This window comes from Pipra filicauda, unplaced genomic scaffold (assembly GCF_003945595.2).
Source record: "Pipra filicauda isolate LSUMZ 115617 unplaced genomic scaffold, ASM394559v2 scaffold18_size4552066_pilon, whole genome shotgun sequence".
Lineage (NCBI taxonomy): Eukaryota > Metazoa > Chordata > Aves > Passeriformes > Pipridae > Pipra > Pipra filicauda.
The window spans coordinates 4,435,582-4,450,222 of record NW_024104298.1 but is presented as its reverse complement, the minus strand read 5'-3'; the positions used below and the strand labels follow the sequence as shown (position 1 = coordinate 4,450,222).

General features: G+C 42.9%; 1 protein-coding gene across 1 annotated transcript; it reads left to right on the top strand.

Annotated features, from left to right (window-relative positions):
* Positions 1-61: 61 nt before the first annotated feature.
* NDUFV3 (NADH:ubiquinone oxidoreductase subunit V3) lies at positions 62-9,688 on the top strand. Its single transcript, XM_027742011.2, has 4 exons — positions 62-144; positions 259-328; positions 4,176-5,135; positions 9,395-9,688. The coding sequence occupies exons 1-4, from the start codon at positions 94-96 to the stop codon at positions 9,559-9,561; spliced, it is 1,248 nt and encodes a 415-aa protein (XP_027597812.2). The 5' UTR covers positions 62-93; the 3' UTR covers positions 9,562-9,688.
* The last annotated feature ends 4,953 nt before the right edge of the window (positions 9,689-14,641 follow it).

Below are 14,641 nucleotides of genomic sequence, written 5' to 3'. Positions count from 1 at the left end.
GCCGTGACGTCACCGCGCCGCGCACCGACCTCACCCAGCGCCGGCCCCGCCCACTGCCGGGGGGGCGGAGCCGCCGTGAGGGACCCGGGCAAGATGGCGGCGGCCGCGGCGCTGAGGGGCGGTGGGAGGGCGGCGGCGCGCCAGGTACAGCGGGTCCTCAGCGCAGTTCCTTCCTCCCCCCCTCCCCCGTCCCCAAATCCACTCAATTCGGGACATTTCGTCCCGCTTTCTTAATTCTTGTTGTATCGCGGCCTGCAGGTGTTGCAGCTGGAGGCGCGCGGGCTCTGCACGAAGCCAAATAAACAAAGCGGGACGCCGTCAAAAAAGAGTAAGAGGGTTCTTTTGATTCCGAGTGTTATCGGGGTGTCAGTAAAAGGGATAGGTGAAGAGAGGTTGAGGATGGTCGCGTCTCGAGAGAGGTGGGTAAGCTGGGAAATCCAATGAGTGGAAGGTCATCGCCATGTAAACGAGGGTTTCTGATAAAATGTATAATATAGTAAAAGTAAATGTAAAAGTACAGTACAGTAAAAAGTAAGAAGTACAGTAGAAGTAAAGGTCTCGTAGGAACGTGGCTATGTGGGATGTATTTCTATTTATAGGCCATATATGTGCATTTTTTATAAATAATATAAATGCATATATATTTATATTTGTGATTTTGACAACTTCTTTCCTGTTTGCCTTTACCTTAATACTCAAGGCCAGGCTGGGTGGGGCAGTGTCAAACTGTGTAAGGTGTTCAAGGGGGAATGGCCTCAAACTGACAGAGAGGAGGTTTAGATTAGATATTTGGGAGAAATTATTTACTGTGAGGGTGGAGAGGCCCTGGCACAGGTTGCCCAGAGAAGCTGTGGCTGCCCCTGGATCCCTGAAAGTGTCCAAGGCCAGGTTGGAGCAACCTGGGATAGTGGAAGGTGTCCCTGCCCATGGCAGGGGGTTGGAACTGGATGACCTTTAAGGTCCTTTCCAATCCAAACCATTCTATAATTTTGTAATACATTAACTGCTGCGATGCCTGACCAGACTTAAGCAGAGATTTAATTACATTTGTCTTAATATAAAGAAGCTTTGCAAGCTGCCTGAAATTTGATGGAAAAGAATGTACCAAGTCACTCTTTTTAATGAGGTGCAGAATTTAGTTTTCGGCTTTAGATGTTTGCCCTTGTCCTTTGAAATGTTTGGATTATCAGGGTTAAAAGGCAGCAGTTTGAGAAGCTGCCACAGCCCTGATGTGTTAAATTTGGTTGTAATGCTTCCTGCCCCATAGGTTTTCCAAGCAGGGCAATGCCTGAACCTGGGTTTGAGTGCTGCACTGCACTCAAATTCAGGAGTTTTTGAGCCCCTTTTGTCCCTGACCAAAGTCAAAACAGGAATACAAATTTCAAACAAGGGTATCTTGTACAAAATGCTGGTTTTAAGTGGAGATGCACTGGTTCAGTGAGGATTCCTGTCTCAAATTAGAGATTCAGGGACTTTAACAGCAAAGCTTCATGGAGCCATAGGTAGGAGTGGCCAGGCTTGTTGGCTGCTGTTAAAAGGATCACTGAAAGAGTTGAATGCATCCTCTTCTGGCATCCTCTTAAAAGCAAATAAAAGCTTGGCTGTTCCATTAAGAAAGTCTTCACTGCATAGATTGGTATGACCTTCATTGAACAGCAAATTGTTTTTTGTTAGAATTTATTTTTTTGCATTAAGTGTATTTAAGATGTACCTCAGTATCAGCTTCTGGATTCGCTGTCCTGCAGCTCCCATTTGTGTCAGGAGACTTCTTAGGCCTCCTCTTCCAGCTGCTTCCCCTGCAATTACTTCAGGTTAATTACGATGGAAAGGATTCAGCTGCCTTTTCCAGGTTCTGGCTGGAACAGGATGTGCAAATTGTCCTTGCTTGGATAAAATGGTCAGGTTCACATACAGGGTCAATGAAGGGAAATAGAACTGTCATTTCTGCCTGTCACCTCTCCAAGTGAGAACGTGCTTTAAACACATTCTGGTGACGATGCTGATGTTAGAGGCATCAGGAAGAATGCATCTGGGAATGATATTCCTGTTGCTGAGTTGGATGTGTTGTTCTTCTGGCAAAGTGGTGCAAATACAGATCAGCTGGTGCAGTTTGGAGTACATGTTTCAGCTTTTAATCATAAAGTCTGTGTTTTTCACATATCCAAGCTTAAGTGTTTAAAGTACTTTTACAGTAGCACCTACTGTTAATAGGCAGGTTGAGTGTCACCTGCCTTCTTGGTTTCTTAGGATGTTTTAACATTAATAATTCTTCAGCTTTTGCTCAGCTTTCCCTTGTCTGCCCTCCCTTTGGCCAGTCTTGTGTTAGTTTGGTCTCCCTCTTTGCTTCCTTGAAGAACTCTTCAATCCTGAGTGATGTTTCCTCACGTGTTAGTTCCTCCAGGCTGCTGTTTGGCTGGGTCAGGCTGTGCAGGGAGTCAGACCTCTTCCAAAGGTGGCTTCCCATCCTCCTGCTTCCCTCTGCTCTTCCTTCCTGCCCTGCACCTTCCAGCTGACAGTGAAAAGTATGTGCTTGAAATTATTCCAAATATTAACTGTAGAGTAAACTTGATACTTTTCTTCATTTGTATTTCATTATGATAAAGCCTCTTATTTCTTTCTCGAATACTTTGCTTTTAATTTCATGTGTTTGTCTTTTCTGTGGTGTTTTCATTTGGACATTGCTGAAGACTTGCTTCTATTCAGAACTATGTGGTAATAACTCCTTGAATCACACAAGGTATTACTGTAAAATACTAGTGAGGGGAAAACTGCATGTGTTTTATGGTCTTACAAAGTAGATCTGAGTTTCCAAACTGTGCAGATAAATCTGCATAACGGGCTGGAAGTCTGTTGGATTACTCTGCTGGTTGGAAGTGGTGCAATTCATAATGGAGTTGGCTTCACTACAGCCAATCTCAGCCATAGTGAATCTTCTCAGTGTGGTCCCAGTCCTCTGTACTCCTGTTTTCTATAACCACAACAGTATTTGCTGTTGCTCAGCCTCTTGAGGATGATATTGGCACAAGCATCCAAGGGGGATTGGGTACTCTTTGGAAGGGCCCAAAAATTGCTGCTTTCTCTTCTCCTTGTCTGGAGAATTTAGCTTACTGCAAGTATCCATGAGAGAGGAGAGAGAAAGAGAGGCAAACAGCCACAGCCAGGTGGGCATCAGTCTGTTCTCCCAGGAACCAGCAGTAGGACAAGAAGGCATGGCCTTTAGCTGTGCCAGGGGAGGTTTAGGTTGAATATTAGGAAGAAATTTTTTACAGAGAGAGTAATCACACATTGGAATGGGCTTCCCAGGGAGGGGGTGGATTCACCGTCCCTGGAGGTTTTTAAGATGAGACTGGATGTGGCATCAGTGCCATGGGCTGGGAACCATGGCAGGGTTGGATCAAGGGTTGGCCTTGACGATCTCAGAGGTCTTTTCCAGCCCGGTTGATTCTATGATTCTGTGAAACATGAAGCATTAGGATATCTTCTAAGTCTTGTTTTACAAAGAGGTCTCAAATCAAAAATATGAAGTGAAGACTGGAGGAGATTAAAGTCTCTTGGGGAAATAATGTTAAGCCATGGAGACACAACTCAGTTGGCAGGTCATGTGGGCAATGAACAATTAATATTGTCATGTATGTCCTCAGGTATCTCGTATTCCAGTACTTTGCCTTTTGGGAGTCCTTCCTCCCTTTCTGCTTCCAGGGTAACTATTGCCAGCAGCTGTTGCTGTGTCTGTTTACTGTGGTTTCTGCTTTGCTGCCTTGTTCACATACAAGTTTTGTCTCTGCAGCAGCTTATTTGAAGAGCTTGGCTAACAAGCCATCTTAACACTCACCTGAGGTAGGGAGGTGTCTGCAAACCGCTTCAGTGATGCAGAGCTGAAGCACAGGGAAAACCAGCTCTTGGAGGGGTCTGGCAAAGGAAGGAGCATAAGGATTTATCCCCTGAGTTTCAGCCTTGCAGCAGCAAAAACTGTTAAGTGCTACTAGAACTCCAGCTTCTTTAACTTAGAATGTCTTAAACTTCCTGCTTCGCAGTGCTTGTATTTAGTATAACAATTCCTTTCAGTTTATTTTTGTGTCAGATTGTCTTGGAAAGTTTGAATTGTGTGACTGAGATCACTGAGTAACAGCGGTGTGGGATATAATGATGATAATCCTCTTTATGCCGTTTCCCAGATGTAGTGGCACCACAGGGAAGCACCAAGCTGCTTGCCACCAAGGCACCAGGTGAATTTCCTAAAATGTTGTCTTCTAGCTCTCTCCTGCTGTCCACAGACAAAGATGAGAGCATATCTAGTACCAGCCTCGAGGAAGCTTCAAAACCTGCTGAAGACACGAGGAGGTTCATGTCAAGAAAAACTGTGGTTTCATTTCCTCAGCGAGGAGTTGTTTCCTCCCCTGAGGAGGAAAACCTCACTGCACCTGCAACAGGAGGCTTGAGGAAAGAGTTAGTCGAGGAACAGACTTCGTCCTCATCCAGCTCAGAGTCAGATTCTAGCTCAGATTCTGAGGAAGAAAATGAGGATTCAGGAGTTGCTGTTAAAACTAAAGTTGAGTTTCCTAAGCGAGATCCCATCTTTTCTGAGAACATAGCAGTAAAGGCATCAATGCTAGCAAAAGAGAATTTATTCCAGAAATCCCACAAAGAGTATGGACTTAAGAAGCTGTCACGCCAACCAGAAATAATTGTATCTCCTGTAAAGCAGGTCAAATTTTCTAAAAAATCAGTCAGCCAGGAAACATCAAAATCAAAAGCAAGAGACGCCAAAGTAAAATCCACTCCAGAAGCAGCAGATTGGCAGAAGTTGGTCTTAAAACCAGGTGTGGTGAGAAGCCAAGACCTGACCGGTGTCACTCATAAATCTGATTGTTTGGGGGAAAAGTCCATCGGAACCCAAGTAGCAGCAATTCAGCTGAAAACTTCAGCAGCTACACGGGAAGACAAAGAGCAAAAACTGGTATCCAGAGGAGAGAAGAAAAAGGTGAAGGAGGCACAGGAGTCAGAAGCAAAAGAAGTAACTGCTCCTGAAGTGGAAGAGACTTCTGGAAGCACAGGGTTGGTGATGGGCACCACGGCAAAGGAGGAGACCATTCAGGAAGCAGGAGTCCAGGCTGGAGAAAGCAGCACAACAGAGGGTACAACTTTAAATTGTTTGAACTGTATTGATTCATCTGGGCTAGGGTTTGACTTTTTTAAAGGGTTTCCACATCTTCTCTGATCTTTATGCTGAAGCTGACAGTGTGGCAGTGACTTTCTGGAAGATAAATTGTTGTTCATTGCTAATTGTTATAAGCTGTCAGTAATGCTCAGTTTCCAGCTATGTTGTGAAAGGAAGTGGTTTCATTTCTCTGTATTTATAGTTTCATAAACCAGTTACTTATAAAATGAAAACAAGATTGTTTCCACTGTGAGCAAAATCATGGGTTTTATATGACAAAATTTTTTTTCACTTTTATTTTTTCTCAGAAGTATTTGTCTCATGACCTGAATTTGAGGCCATCTGAGTGTTGCTTAAACTCTGCTGTCTTTCTGGTTTTGTTTTGGGTTTTTTTGCATTAGGCTTTGGGGTTTTTTTTTCAGTCTTTCAGTGTTTCAGATTCCAGTAGACTTCAGGAAATCATAGCATAATGCCAGAAACAGGTGTTGATTCTGAGACTGGAAGGTTGTAAGTAACTAGTGTGGAAGCAGTGAGTTAACTTTTGTAGTGAGTTGGGAGGAGACAGCAGTATGTTTTAGGAAAGACCATCATGCATCATATAATCATCTCCTTAGCTTTTCTTCCCTACCTAATTTACCCTTCTTATTTACAGCCATCCTGTTAACCTACCTCATTTTGTGTTTTTCAGTAGCAGATGCCCCTCTTTCCTGATCTGTCACAGTCACCATTCCTGCCCTTCAACTTAGGCAGTATATGAATACCATTCTTAAACCCCCCCTTCTCGCTGCTACTTTGAATTGAAGAATTTGCCTACTTGGAATAAAAGCAGCATAATTGTAAAGCTGCTGTATATCATCCTTCAAGTGATATCCCTGAGGGAAAGGCCCTGGGGGTCCAGGGGAACAGCAAGTTGAACGAGAGCCAGGAATGTGCCCTCTCAGCAAAGGCCACCAAGGGTGACCTGGGTTGTGTTGGGACTGTGGCTGAGGGAGCTGCAGCCCCTTCTTGGTGAGGGGCACCTGGGGTGCTGTGTCCAGTCTGGGGCTCCCCAGCACAAGGGAGATGTGGAGCTGCTGGATGGAGTCCAGCAAAGTGCCACTGAAATGACGAAGGGACTGAAGTGTCTCTCCTGTGAGGAAAGGGGAGATCTGAGAGATCTGGGACTGTTCAGCCCAGAAAAGAGAAGGTCCAGACAGAATATCATCAATGTGTAAATACCTGAAGGGAGAGTGCAAAGAAGGCAGAAGTAAAACTGTTCAGTTGTACACAGTGATGGGACAAGAGACAGTGGGTACAAACTGAAACAGGGTTTTGCCTGAACATCACTAAACACTTTCTTTTTACTGTGAGAGTGGTAGGATTCTGGGCACAGGTTGCCCAGAGAGGTGAGGGACTCTCCATCCTTGGAGACACTCAAAAACTGTCTGTATGTGGTCCTGGGCATCCTGCTCTAGGCTAAGCCTGCCTGAGAATTTGGGGTTGGACCAGATGACCTCCAGAGGTGTCTTCCAGTTTCAACGATTCTGTGACTGAAGTGTCTAACCAGGTTACATACAAATAATTGCTTTTGTACATCAATTTCCAGGAGACAGTGCTGAGTAAAAGACCTGCCTTCTGTTTTGAGATGTTAGTTGGCTCTTAATTTGATTTCTTTGCTTACCTTCTTCCCTGATGGCAGGAAACAACTGGATGTGGCACTCAGTGCTCTGGTCCTGTTGACAAGGTGGTGATCAGTATAAAGTCGGACTCGATGATCTCAGAGGTCTTTTCCAACCAAAATGATTCTGTGATTCAAATAATAAAATGCAGCGCTGTTTGCAAGTGATATTTTAATTTGCTTGTTCCTCCTTGCAGCCAGCAGCAGAAACTTTCTTTAAAAAAAAAATTGGGAAGGGCTATTTGGATTTATCTACATATGATGCTTTTCTCCCCGTTCATCCACAGTGGAATTCTAGATTCTCAAGAATCTTTTTTTTTAATTCCACGTTGAAAGAAATACAAAGACACAAATAATGAGTTCAGTTAACTTCAAGTAAGGGAGGACTTGGTCTTAAAATGTGCTACTGATTAAAAGTGCAGGTTATGGCACATCGCAGATCTATGAAACAGCCTCCTCTACTCTGATGCTGTAAATCCAGAGTAAGGTTAGGCCCACATGACAAACTTTTCCTGCAGATTTGTATCAACAGGGCAATAATCCCACTGTGCCTCAGACCCATCATCACCACTGCACCAGCAAAACCTTTTTGGGTAGGACTGGCTTTGCTAAAAAAGGCACTTTTGCTGTTGAGCTTTTCCTGCTTTGTGAAGGTGGTCAGGCTGTGGCAACAGGGAAGTTTCTGCTGGGTAGTGCCAGAGGAGTGGCTGCAGTGGCTGTAGGAGAGCTGGAGGTTGGTACAGGCAAGGTCTGTACTGCTGGTGGGATGTCTGTGGGTGCCAGAGGGTCCCAGCTCAAATCCAGCTACACTGTGTTCAAAACCAGCACTGTTGTCTCCAGATACATCCAGTTCTCTCTTCCTTCTTTGAGAACAGCTTCTGCTTTTCCATGTTTAATGTTCACAGCTCACAATACTGTCTGTAATTCATGCTTCTGTCCCGTCCATGTGTTCGTTTGCTCATCTCCAAACTCTGCAGCAGGCACAGGGAAGGCATACAAGGAATTTTTCTCATTACAAACCTGGATGCTCAGGTGATGTCATCCCTTTGTAGAGCAGTCAGCAAAAACTGCTGACTTGAACTGCTGACTAAGTAGCAAAGTAGTAGCGTGGTAATTCAGAAATGTGCCTGTGATTCATTTCGGAAGAACAGCCTGTGAAGTGCTTTGCTCTTTAAGAGACAAAGCAGAGATGAAGACTGAAGTGTGGGGAGGATGAACTCGGGAATAAATTTTGCCTTTTAGGAGCTAAGTACAGTGTATTTGGGCAGGAAAAATGAGACTCCATCTGCTTTTCTTCCTGAGCATCTGCCTCTTGATTTGGAACAACTGTTTCTTGCAGGTTGAACGTACACTTGCCTACGCTTGCCTGTTCTTGGGGCTATTTGCAGCAAAGACTTCATCTGGCTTTTCTCTCTGCAGTGCTGTCTCCTATGAGCTGGCTCAGTAGGAGCTGAGCAGCAGGCACAGGGATATTTCCTGTCACAGGCTTTGAAACCATGGCTTACTACGTTGGGATTTATAAGCGAGTCTTGCTAAATGTTATGGATTCTGCTCTTAATCTGATCACTTTACACTGCAATAATTATGTCATAAGCAAAGGGAAACCCTGGTGTTGAGTTGCTCAAGTTCTTGTATTTTTATTATGGATGGACACATTACAAAAAGAGCTTTATACAATCTAACCTAAGCCACCACATACAAATTTATTGGTGAAGCTTTTCACTAGATTGTGTGTCTTGCCTACTGTTAAAACTCTGAGTATATGAGAATAAATTATTGTTGGGAAGTAAAGTTTTATTTCTTGCAATTTCCTTGGTTGTAAAATCAGCCTACACCAGGAACCTTTTATGTAAATGATTCTGTTCCCATTTGCACAATAGTGTAAAAGCATAAGAATTAATGTTGGCTTTAACATGAAGTAAGGAGTTCTAAATAACTTTATTGGGTTATTCTTTTATGAAGAAGAGCTGATACAAAGTTTAGGAGAAAGGAAATTCACATCAAAGGCTCTTGATGTATCACTGTTTGGTATAACCACATTTGAAATTAAACTGTGGAGATCTTGCTAATTCCCTCACTTTTCCTTATGGAAAAAGTTCAATCTGTAGAGTAGCTCTAATGGCTTTATCTCGTGGTCTGGAGTGATGATAAATCATTTGTACTGCTCCTTGCCTCTCCTGGCTTGCTGAGAATGTCACCTACTGTTCTGGCTGGAGTGAAAACCAAGGCAACGATGGAAAAAGCCAGGAAATGCAGACATATGCCTTCAAAAGATAAATGAAATGTTCTGCCCTGTCCACCCCCAGCATTAGGTGGTAGTTTGGGTTTTAAGACCTTGCTGTATTAGATGCCTTGTACTGATTCCTGTTCCCCACTGCACATTAATGTGCTGCTTTAGGACCAGACAAGGAACCAGCAGAACTCAGTAAATTCTCCTTTTGTTGTAGTTGCTGACCGTTTTTTCTTTTAAAAGTTGACTGGCTGAGGGATCTGGCAGTGTAAGAAGGCTGACTGTGCTTAAGAACATTGTCCTCTGGTGTGGCATCCTTATAGTCACCAGTTACTGTTTGTTTTCACAGAGACCGCAGCACTTGGTGAGCCTGCTCCGGAGGAGATGGATAATTCCACCTACAAGAACCTTCAGCACCACGAGTATCACACTTACACCTTTGCTGATTATATTACTGTTCTCTCAAAGTTCAGGCAGCCTCAGCCATCTTCTGGAAGACCATCACCAAGGCACTGAAAGAACCACGTTTAAAGCAAATGCCCAGGCAGAATGATGAATTGTTCTATTTAGCACTGTTGCTTCATCTGTATAATTTAAATCAGATAATAGATAATAAATAATAAATAAATGCATAACAACTTGGGCTTTTGAGCAGTTCTGGTTCTTAGAGTCCCTCACTTGCTGGCAGGTGCTCAAGGGCACGTGCCATGGTTTCCTTTGGTACTGTTATCACTGTAGTGCAGTGGGCTGTTCTCCTTGCACACAAACGTGTCCCCAGCTCTGAAGAGGTTATGTTTACTCTGGATTTGAAGTTAAAATCATTGGCTGGGAGCAGCACAAGAAGTATTTGTCTCCTGTGGCAAGAGCGAATGTTCTGTGTTGGTGGAGGAATGCAGGTTTATGTAATGTGATTGAAACATCTCAAAAACCTCCGCTGTCGTAAAGGGAGAACAGAACATACAACTTTATTTAATCATCTGTTGGGGGTTCCAACATCCAGGTTCTGCAGTAATTGAAATAATTTAAAATGTAAGAGAATCTCAGTGGGCAGATTCTGATGAACTATACTGCATTGATTAAACTCTGAGGAAAAAAAATGTATTTCTATGGATAAAAACACTTGAACGTTATTTTTAAATGTGATGAAAATAGCATTACAGTAAAATTAGCTCCTGGTACTAATTGCTGGGACTGTGTTTCAGTTTCCACTTATTTTTTCCCACGCTGAAAGTTAAAATTGTCGTTCAGCCTCACTCTTGCTCTGCAGAAAATGTGAGAAATGAGGCATTTCTCAATATATGTTATCAGCAGTTCCAGTTGGTCTCAGTAAATTCTGTATTTCCATCCTATTAGTAACAGTCTTCTGCCTTCTGGGAAAATCGCCTTGATGACCACCAGCTGTTGTGGGTTTAGTTCCCTTTTGGCTTCTTGTTCATTCTGGGTTTTTTGGAGTTAATTAGTGTTTAAGCAGTTCTTGCAATAGCTCCAGCATTTCCCATCACCTGTCTGTATTCTTTCAAGCAACAGACTAGGCAAGATCAAAGGGTAAACAGAGTCAGCTTTAGGAGTCTATCTGGATATTGGATGTGAATCCCTGGGTGCAATTAGTAGAACAGATATTGTATACTCTAACATGGCAAAAATGTGGTAAGGAGGATCAAGAGGCCTACCTCAATCTGCTGTGTAGAACTGTAAGTCAGAAACCCCTGGCAAGCAATTTTATTGTCCTGTAAAAACTCAAAAGCATGTTAGTGACTCCAACTGAAATTTAAAAATCAGCTCATGTGTAAACCCACGTGCTGGGGAATAAAGAGCAGAAAGTCACTTGGAGACACCAGTGGTACCACGTACACTGTGCTTGTAAAAGGGAGAGAAATTTGCTCTTGACATTAAAAACATGAAAGAATCGGGGTCTTCCCTTGTTGAGGGCCCCAGTGAAGCCGCTGTGTTTTGTTATTACCTGAGGCTCCACATCGTAACCTGAGCCCTTTAGATTGGAGCTGTGTTGGTGCTGAGCTGTGTTCTGAACTGTTCTGTGATTATGGAAGGAGGCTGCAAATTGTCAGGACCTAAACAGTAAAAGTGAAATGTCTGTTTACTCAGCCTGCCCCCAGTAGCTGTGACTCTTGGCAGTTTGGAGTCAGACTTGCTCACCTTGTGCCCTTTTTACTTCCAAGGAGGGTTGGTGTTATAAACACTGCCCGAATGCAGTCAGGAGTGAGTTGAAACAGTGTGTCTTGCTTTCAGTCAACTCCTACTCTCTCCTCAGCTGTGTTTTTAACTAAGGAGATTCCAATCTGTTTCTGGGCTGGGCATTTTGCTGCCCTTGTTTCATGATCACAGCAGAAATTAACAGTGAATGTCTTTCCTATCCGTGCAGTCCCATCTCTGTGTCTTCCAGTGACCTTTCTGCACCTCTAAAATGAAGCTGGAAGTCTAACAAACTTCACAACTCTTGTGGTGCCTGTCTTAGGTTTGCTCAGTTCAGTGAGCCCGTCTGCTCTGGGAGGGACAGATAATGTGAGGAAGGGCACTGAGATTTTTTTCCCACCGTTGTATTTTCCTGGACTTCAATGAAAAAGGCTTCATTTTTTTTTTTGTCCTTGGCCATTATGAGATGTTGCTGTGTTTGAGTCATACGCTAACATTTCAAGCAGGGTGTGACACAAAATGCTCAAATTCTGTAACATTAGTAACTTTGTCTTGCTGTGCTGGGCACTTGTTAGATACAGTCAGGGACCTTGTTTGGAAGAATGTAGAATCCAGGATATTAACATAACGCCTGGAAAACCACAGCTGTGAAAGAAATTGTCTCAGCTTATTTATTGTGAAAACCAGCTTTTCAGAACCAACACAAATTTCAGAAGAGAGGTTTTCAATGTAAATATTGTTAATGGAGGAGTACGTGAAAATCTTGGAAGTGGAATTCACCAACCCTAAAAAGATGAAGCGGCCACTTTCCTTTTCAAAGGGAATGGTTTTTAAACTTTAGATCCCTCTATTTATTTATTTTTTTTTTAAGTGTAGCAAAGTGCTAATAAAACTGCTTTTCATAATTCCCTTCCACTTAAATCTTTTGAAGTAACTTGGAGCCCAGAAGGTTCTGGACACCTGTTGAAAACCCACTGATCCAAGGTCCAGAAGTTATAACGCAAACAGAGCTTGTGGTGATCAGTTTAGTTCTAGACTTTTTTGGTCCTTCTGGTGCTTGCTTTTGCCTCCAGTCATGATGAGAACTGAAACATATAAGGATCTCTTCAAGATGTCTTTTAAATTTGGGAAATTAGACTTTTAACTGGGTGCACTTACAGATCTTCCACAGTATGCCCCCAATGTTCAACAATCAAAACACATTCAATAAGCCCTAAAAACCTGTCTTTTCTCTCAGCACATGAGATGCCATCACCTAAGCTGCTTGCACTGCTCGTCTGCTCCAAACAGATTTAATACCTGGTGAGTCTAATCAATGAGTGCAGTAAGCAGAAAGCATCCTGAGTATCCTGTAGCAGAATTCTGCAAATTGAGGTCAGAAGGGAAGTCCTGACATGATCAGCTCTGCTCTGTAACAGGTGCAATTAGATCAGGTTGTCCTGCACCTTGACCAGTTGAGTTTTGAATATCTTCAAGGATGGAGATCCTACAGTATCTCTGGTCACCTTCTCCAGCATTTGGACACCCTCATGATTTAAAAGACAAAAAACCCAGAAAACAAAACCTTTAGCTGTTATCTAACTGGAATTTTTGGGTTTCTGATCCTTACTACACACCTCTTGACAAGCCTGGCTTTTTTCTTTTCTAAACCCTTCAAGGAGTAGTTAAAGGTAGCAATAAGGTCCCCCTTACTCTCCTCTTCAGACCAGGTAACTCCTGTTCCTTCAGGCTCATCTTGTGCAACAAATTCCAGGCCCATTTGTGTATTTATGTGGTCACAGTGTACCTCCAGCATGTTCTGTAGCAACACAGGTTGCCTAAGTGGTCTCCGATCTCCCTAGAGCTCCCCAGAGCTTATGCTTCAAGGTATAACATGCTAGAAAGATTTATATTAATTTTCTTAATTTTTAGTATGGAACCTTCCACACTAAAGTGGTTGGGAAGAAACCTGGGAGACTCCTGCTCCTCAAGTTGCTCCACAGCGACAGCATTGCAGGGGCAGGTTCACGTCCCCTCTGCTGTAAAAACAAACAAAAAATCTTGGAATCGTTCTTGGCCCAAGTTTTTGCCATCTGCCTGGGATTTACAGCCCTCCTGTGCTATTCCAGATTGGTTTCCTTGCTGCTGTTTGCACACAGAGTTAGGCACGAGGAGCTAAAACAAGGATTAATACAGGTCCTTTGGAAGTCTGAGTGATCAACTTCACAACCAGGGCTTTCTCGCACTGCAGCTTTGTTTGTTTACTTGTTTTAATTTTATCCTTTTAAGAGAAACTCCTCTAAACTCTGAGTAATATTAATTAATTTAGGACTCTAAACAAAATATCCCGTCAGGTTTCCCGATTGTCTTTCTCCTCTCAAGTGGTTTTACTTCACTGAATTGTAAATACTTACTGTCTTTTCTATGATTCCACGATCTCGGTGCTTATATATTATCCTTAGTGTTCAGCTCAGGATGGTACCACTCCTAATACAAACTACACATATTTTTGAGCTCCTTTTTCTTTTTGGTTTGCCCACACACATTCAATTACACTTGGAAATTCATACCCACCTCTGGAAGTCTTAGGATATGTGGCAGCTTTGGGATAGAAAAGAAGAAAAGACTGCATTAGTGAAAAGTTAGGGACATAAATATGTGTGTTTATAATAAAATATCCCCAAAACTTTGACTCAGTGTATGAAGTCAGTGGGTCAACTCTCAAAATTTATTTTGGTCTCTCCTGCGCTCTCAACAAACTTTTAAGTGAGAAATAGATGAGCAGGAGCATGGTTCAGTAAATCTGCAGCATCACAGAGTACAGCCTTTATGCAAGTTAACTTCTAATACTCACAGAACCTGTGCCATGTGTTTTATTTAAAATTAACGCCTAAAATTCTTAGTTGTCTTTGTTACTCCAGTCTGAAATGTGGTTAAATGCAGTGCCCCTTTCCAAATCTGAGATACCAAGCCTGGATAGATGGTTCCTAATGCAGTTAACACACAGTAATGTAAAAAATGACCTAATTAAGATTATTTATGCTTTCTTTTTTTTGTTGGTTGAGTTTGTGATTGGTTTTCTGTTTCTGTCTCATCTCTCTCAATGGTTATGAGATGCTCTTGGCATTCCATTTGGCTGTTTGTGCAGTGGAGGGTACACTTGGTTTCTAAAATCTGTGACAGCATCTGTCTAGCACAGGAGAGGGAACATGCAAACCACAACACACCTTGTGCTTGGAAAATGCTCATGTCTTGTCTCAAAGAAGGGGGCAAGAGTTATTTTTCCCTGGAGGCTTGGAAAGGGACTTGAGAGAGCCACCTCTTCATGCATTCATTGCTCGTTTCCACGTGCTCCTTTTCCGAAAAGCATATCCTATGCTTTTTTTTTAGTTTAAAATCATGCCAGGCAAGGCCATCCTGAACTGTATGGATGTTTCCCAAACTCTCCTGGGGTATTCCTGAAAGT

What these genes read in the sequence shown, in the direction of transcription:
- NDUFV3 (XM_027742011.2), top strand. Translation starts at nt 94, where the DNA reads ATGGCGGCGGCCGCGGCGCTGAGGGGCGGTGGGAGGGCGGCGGCGCGC. An exon ending in GGAGGGCGGCGGCGCGCCAG is followed by an intron (nt 145 to 258) that starts GTACAGCGGGTC and finishes CGCGGCCTGCAG; the next exon opens with GTGTTGCAGCTGGAGGCGCG. An exon ending in CGGGACGCCGTCAAAAAAGA is followed by an intron (nt 329 to 4,175) that starts GTAAGAGGGTTC and finishes GCCGTTTCCCAG; the next exon opens with ATGTAGTGGCACCACAGGGA.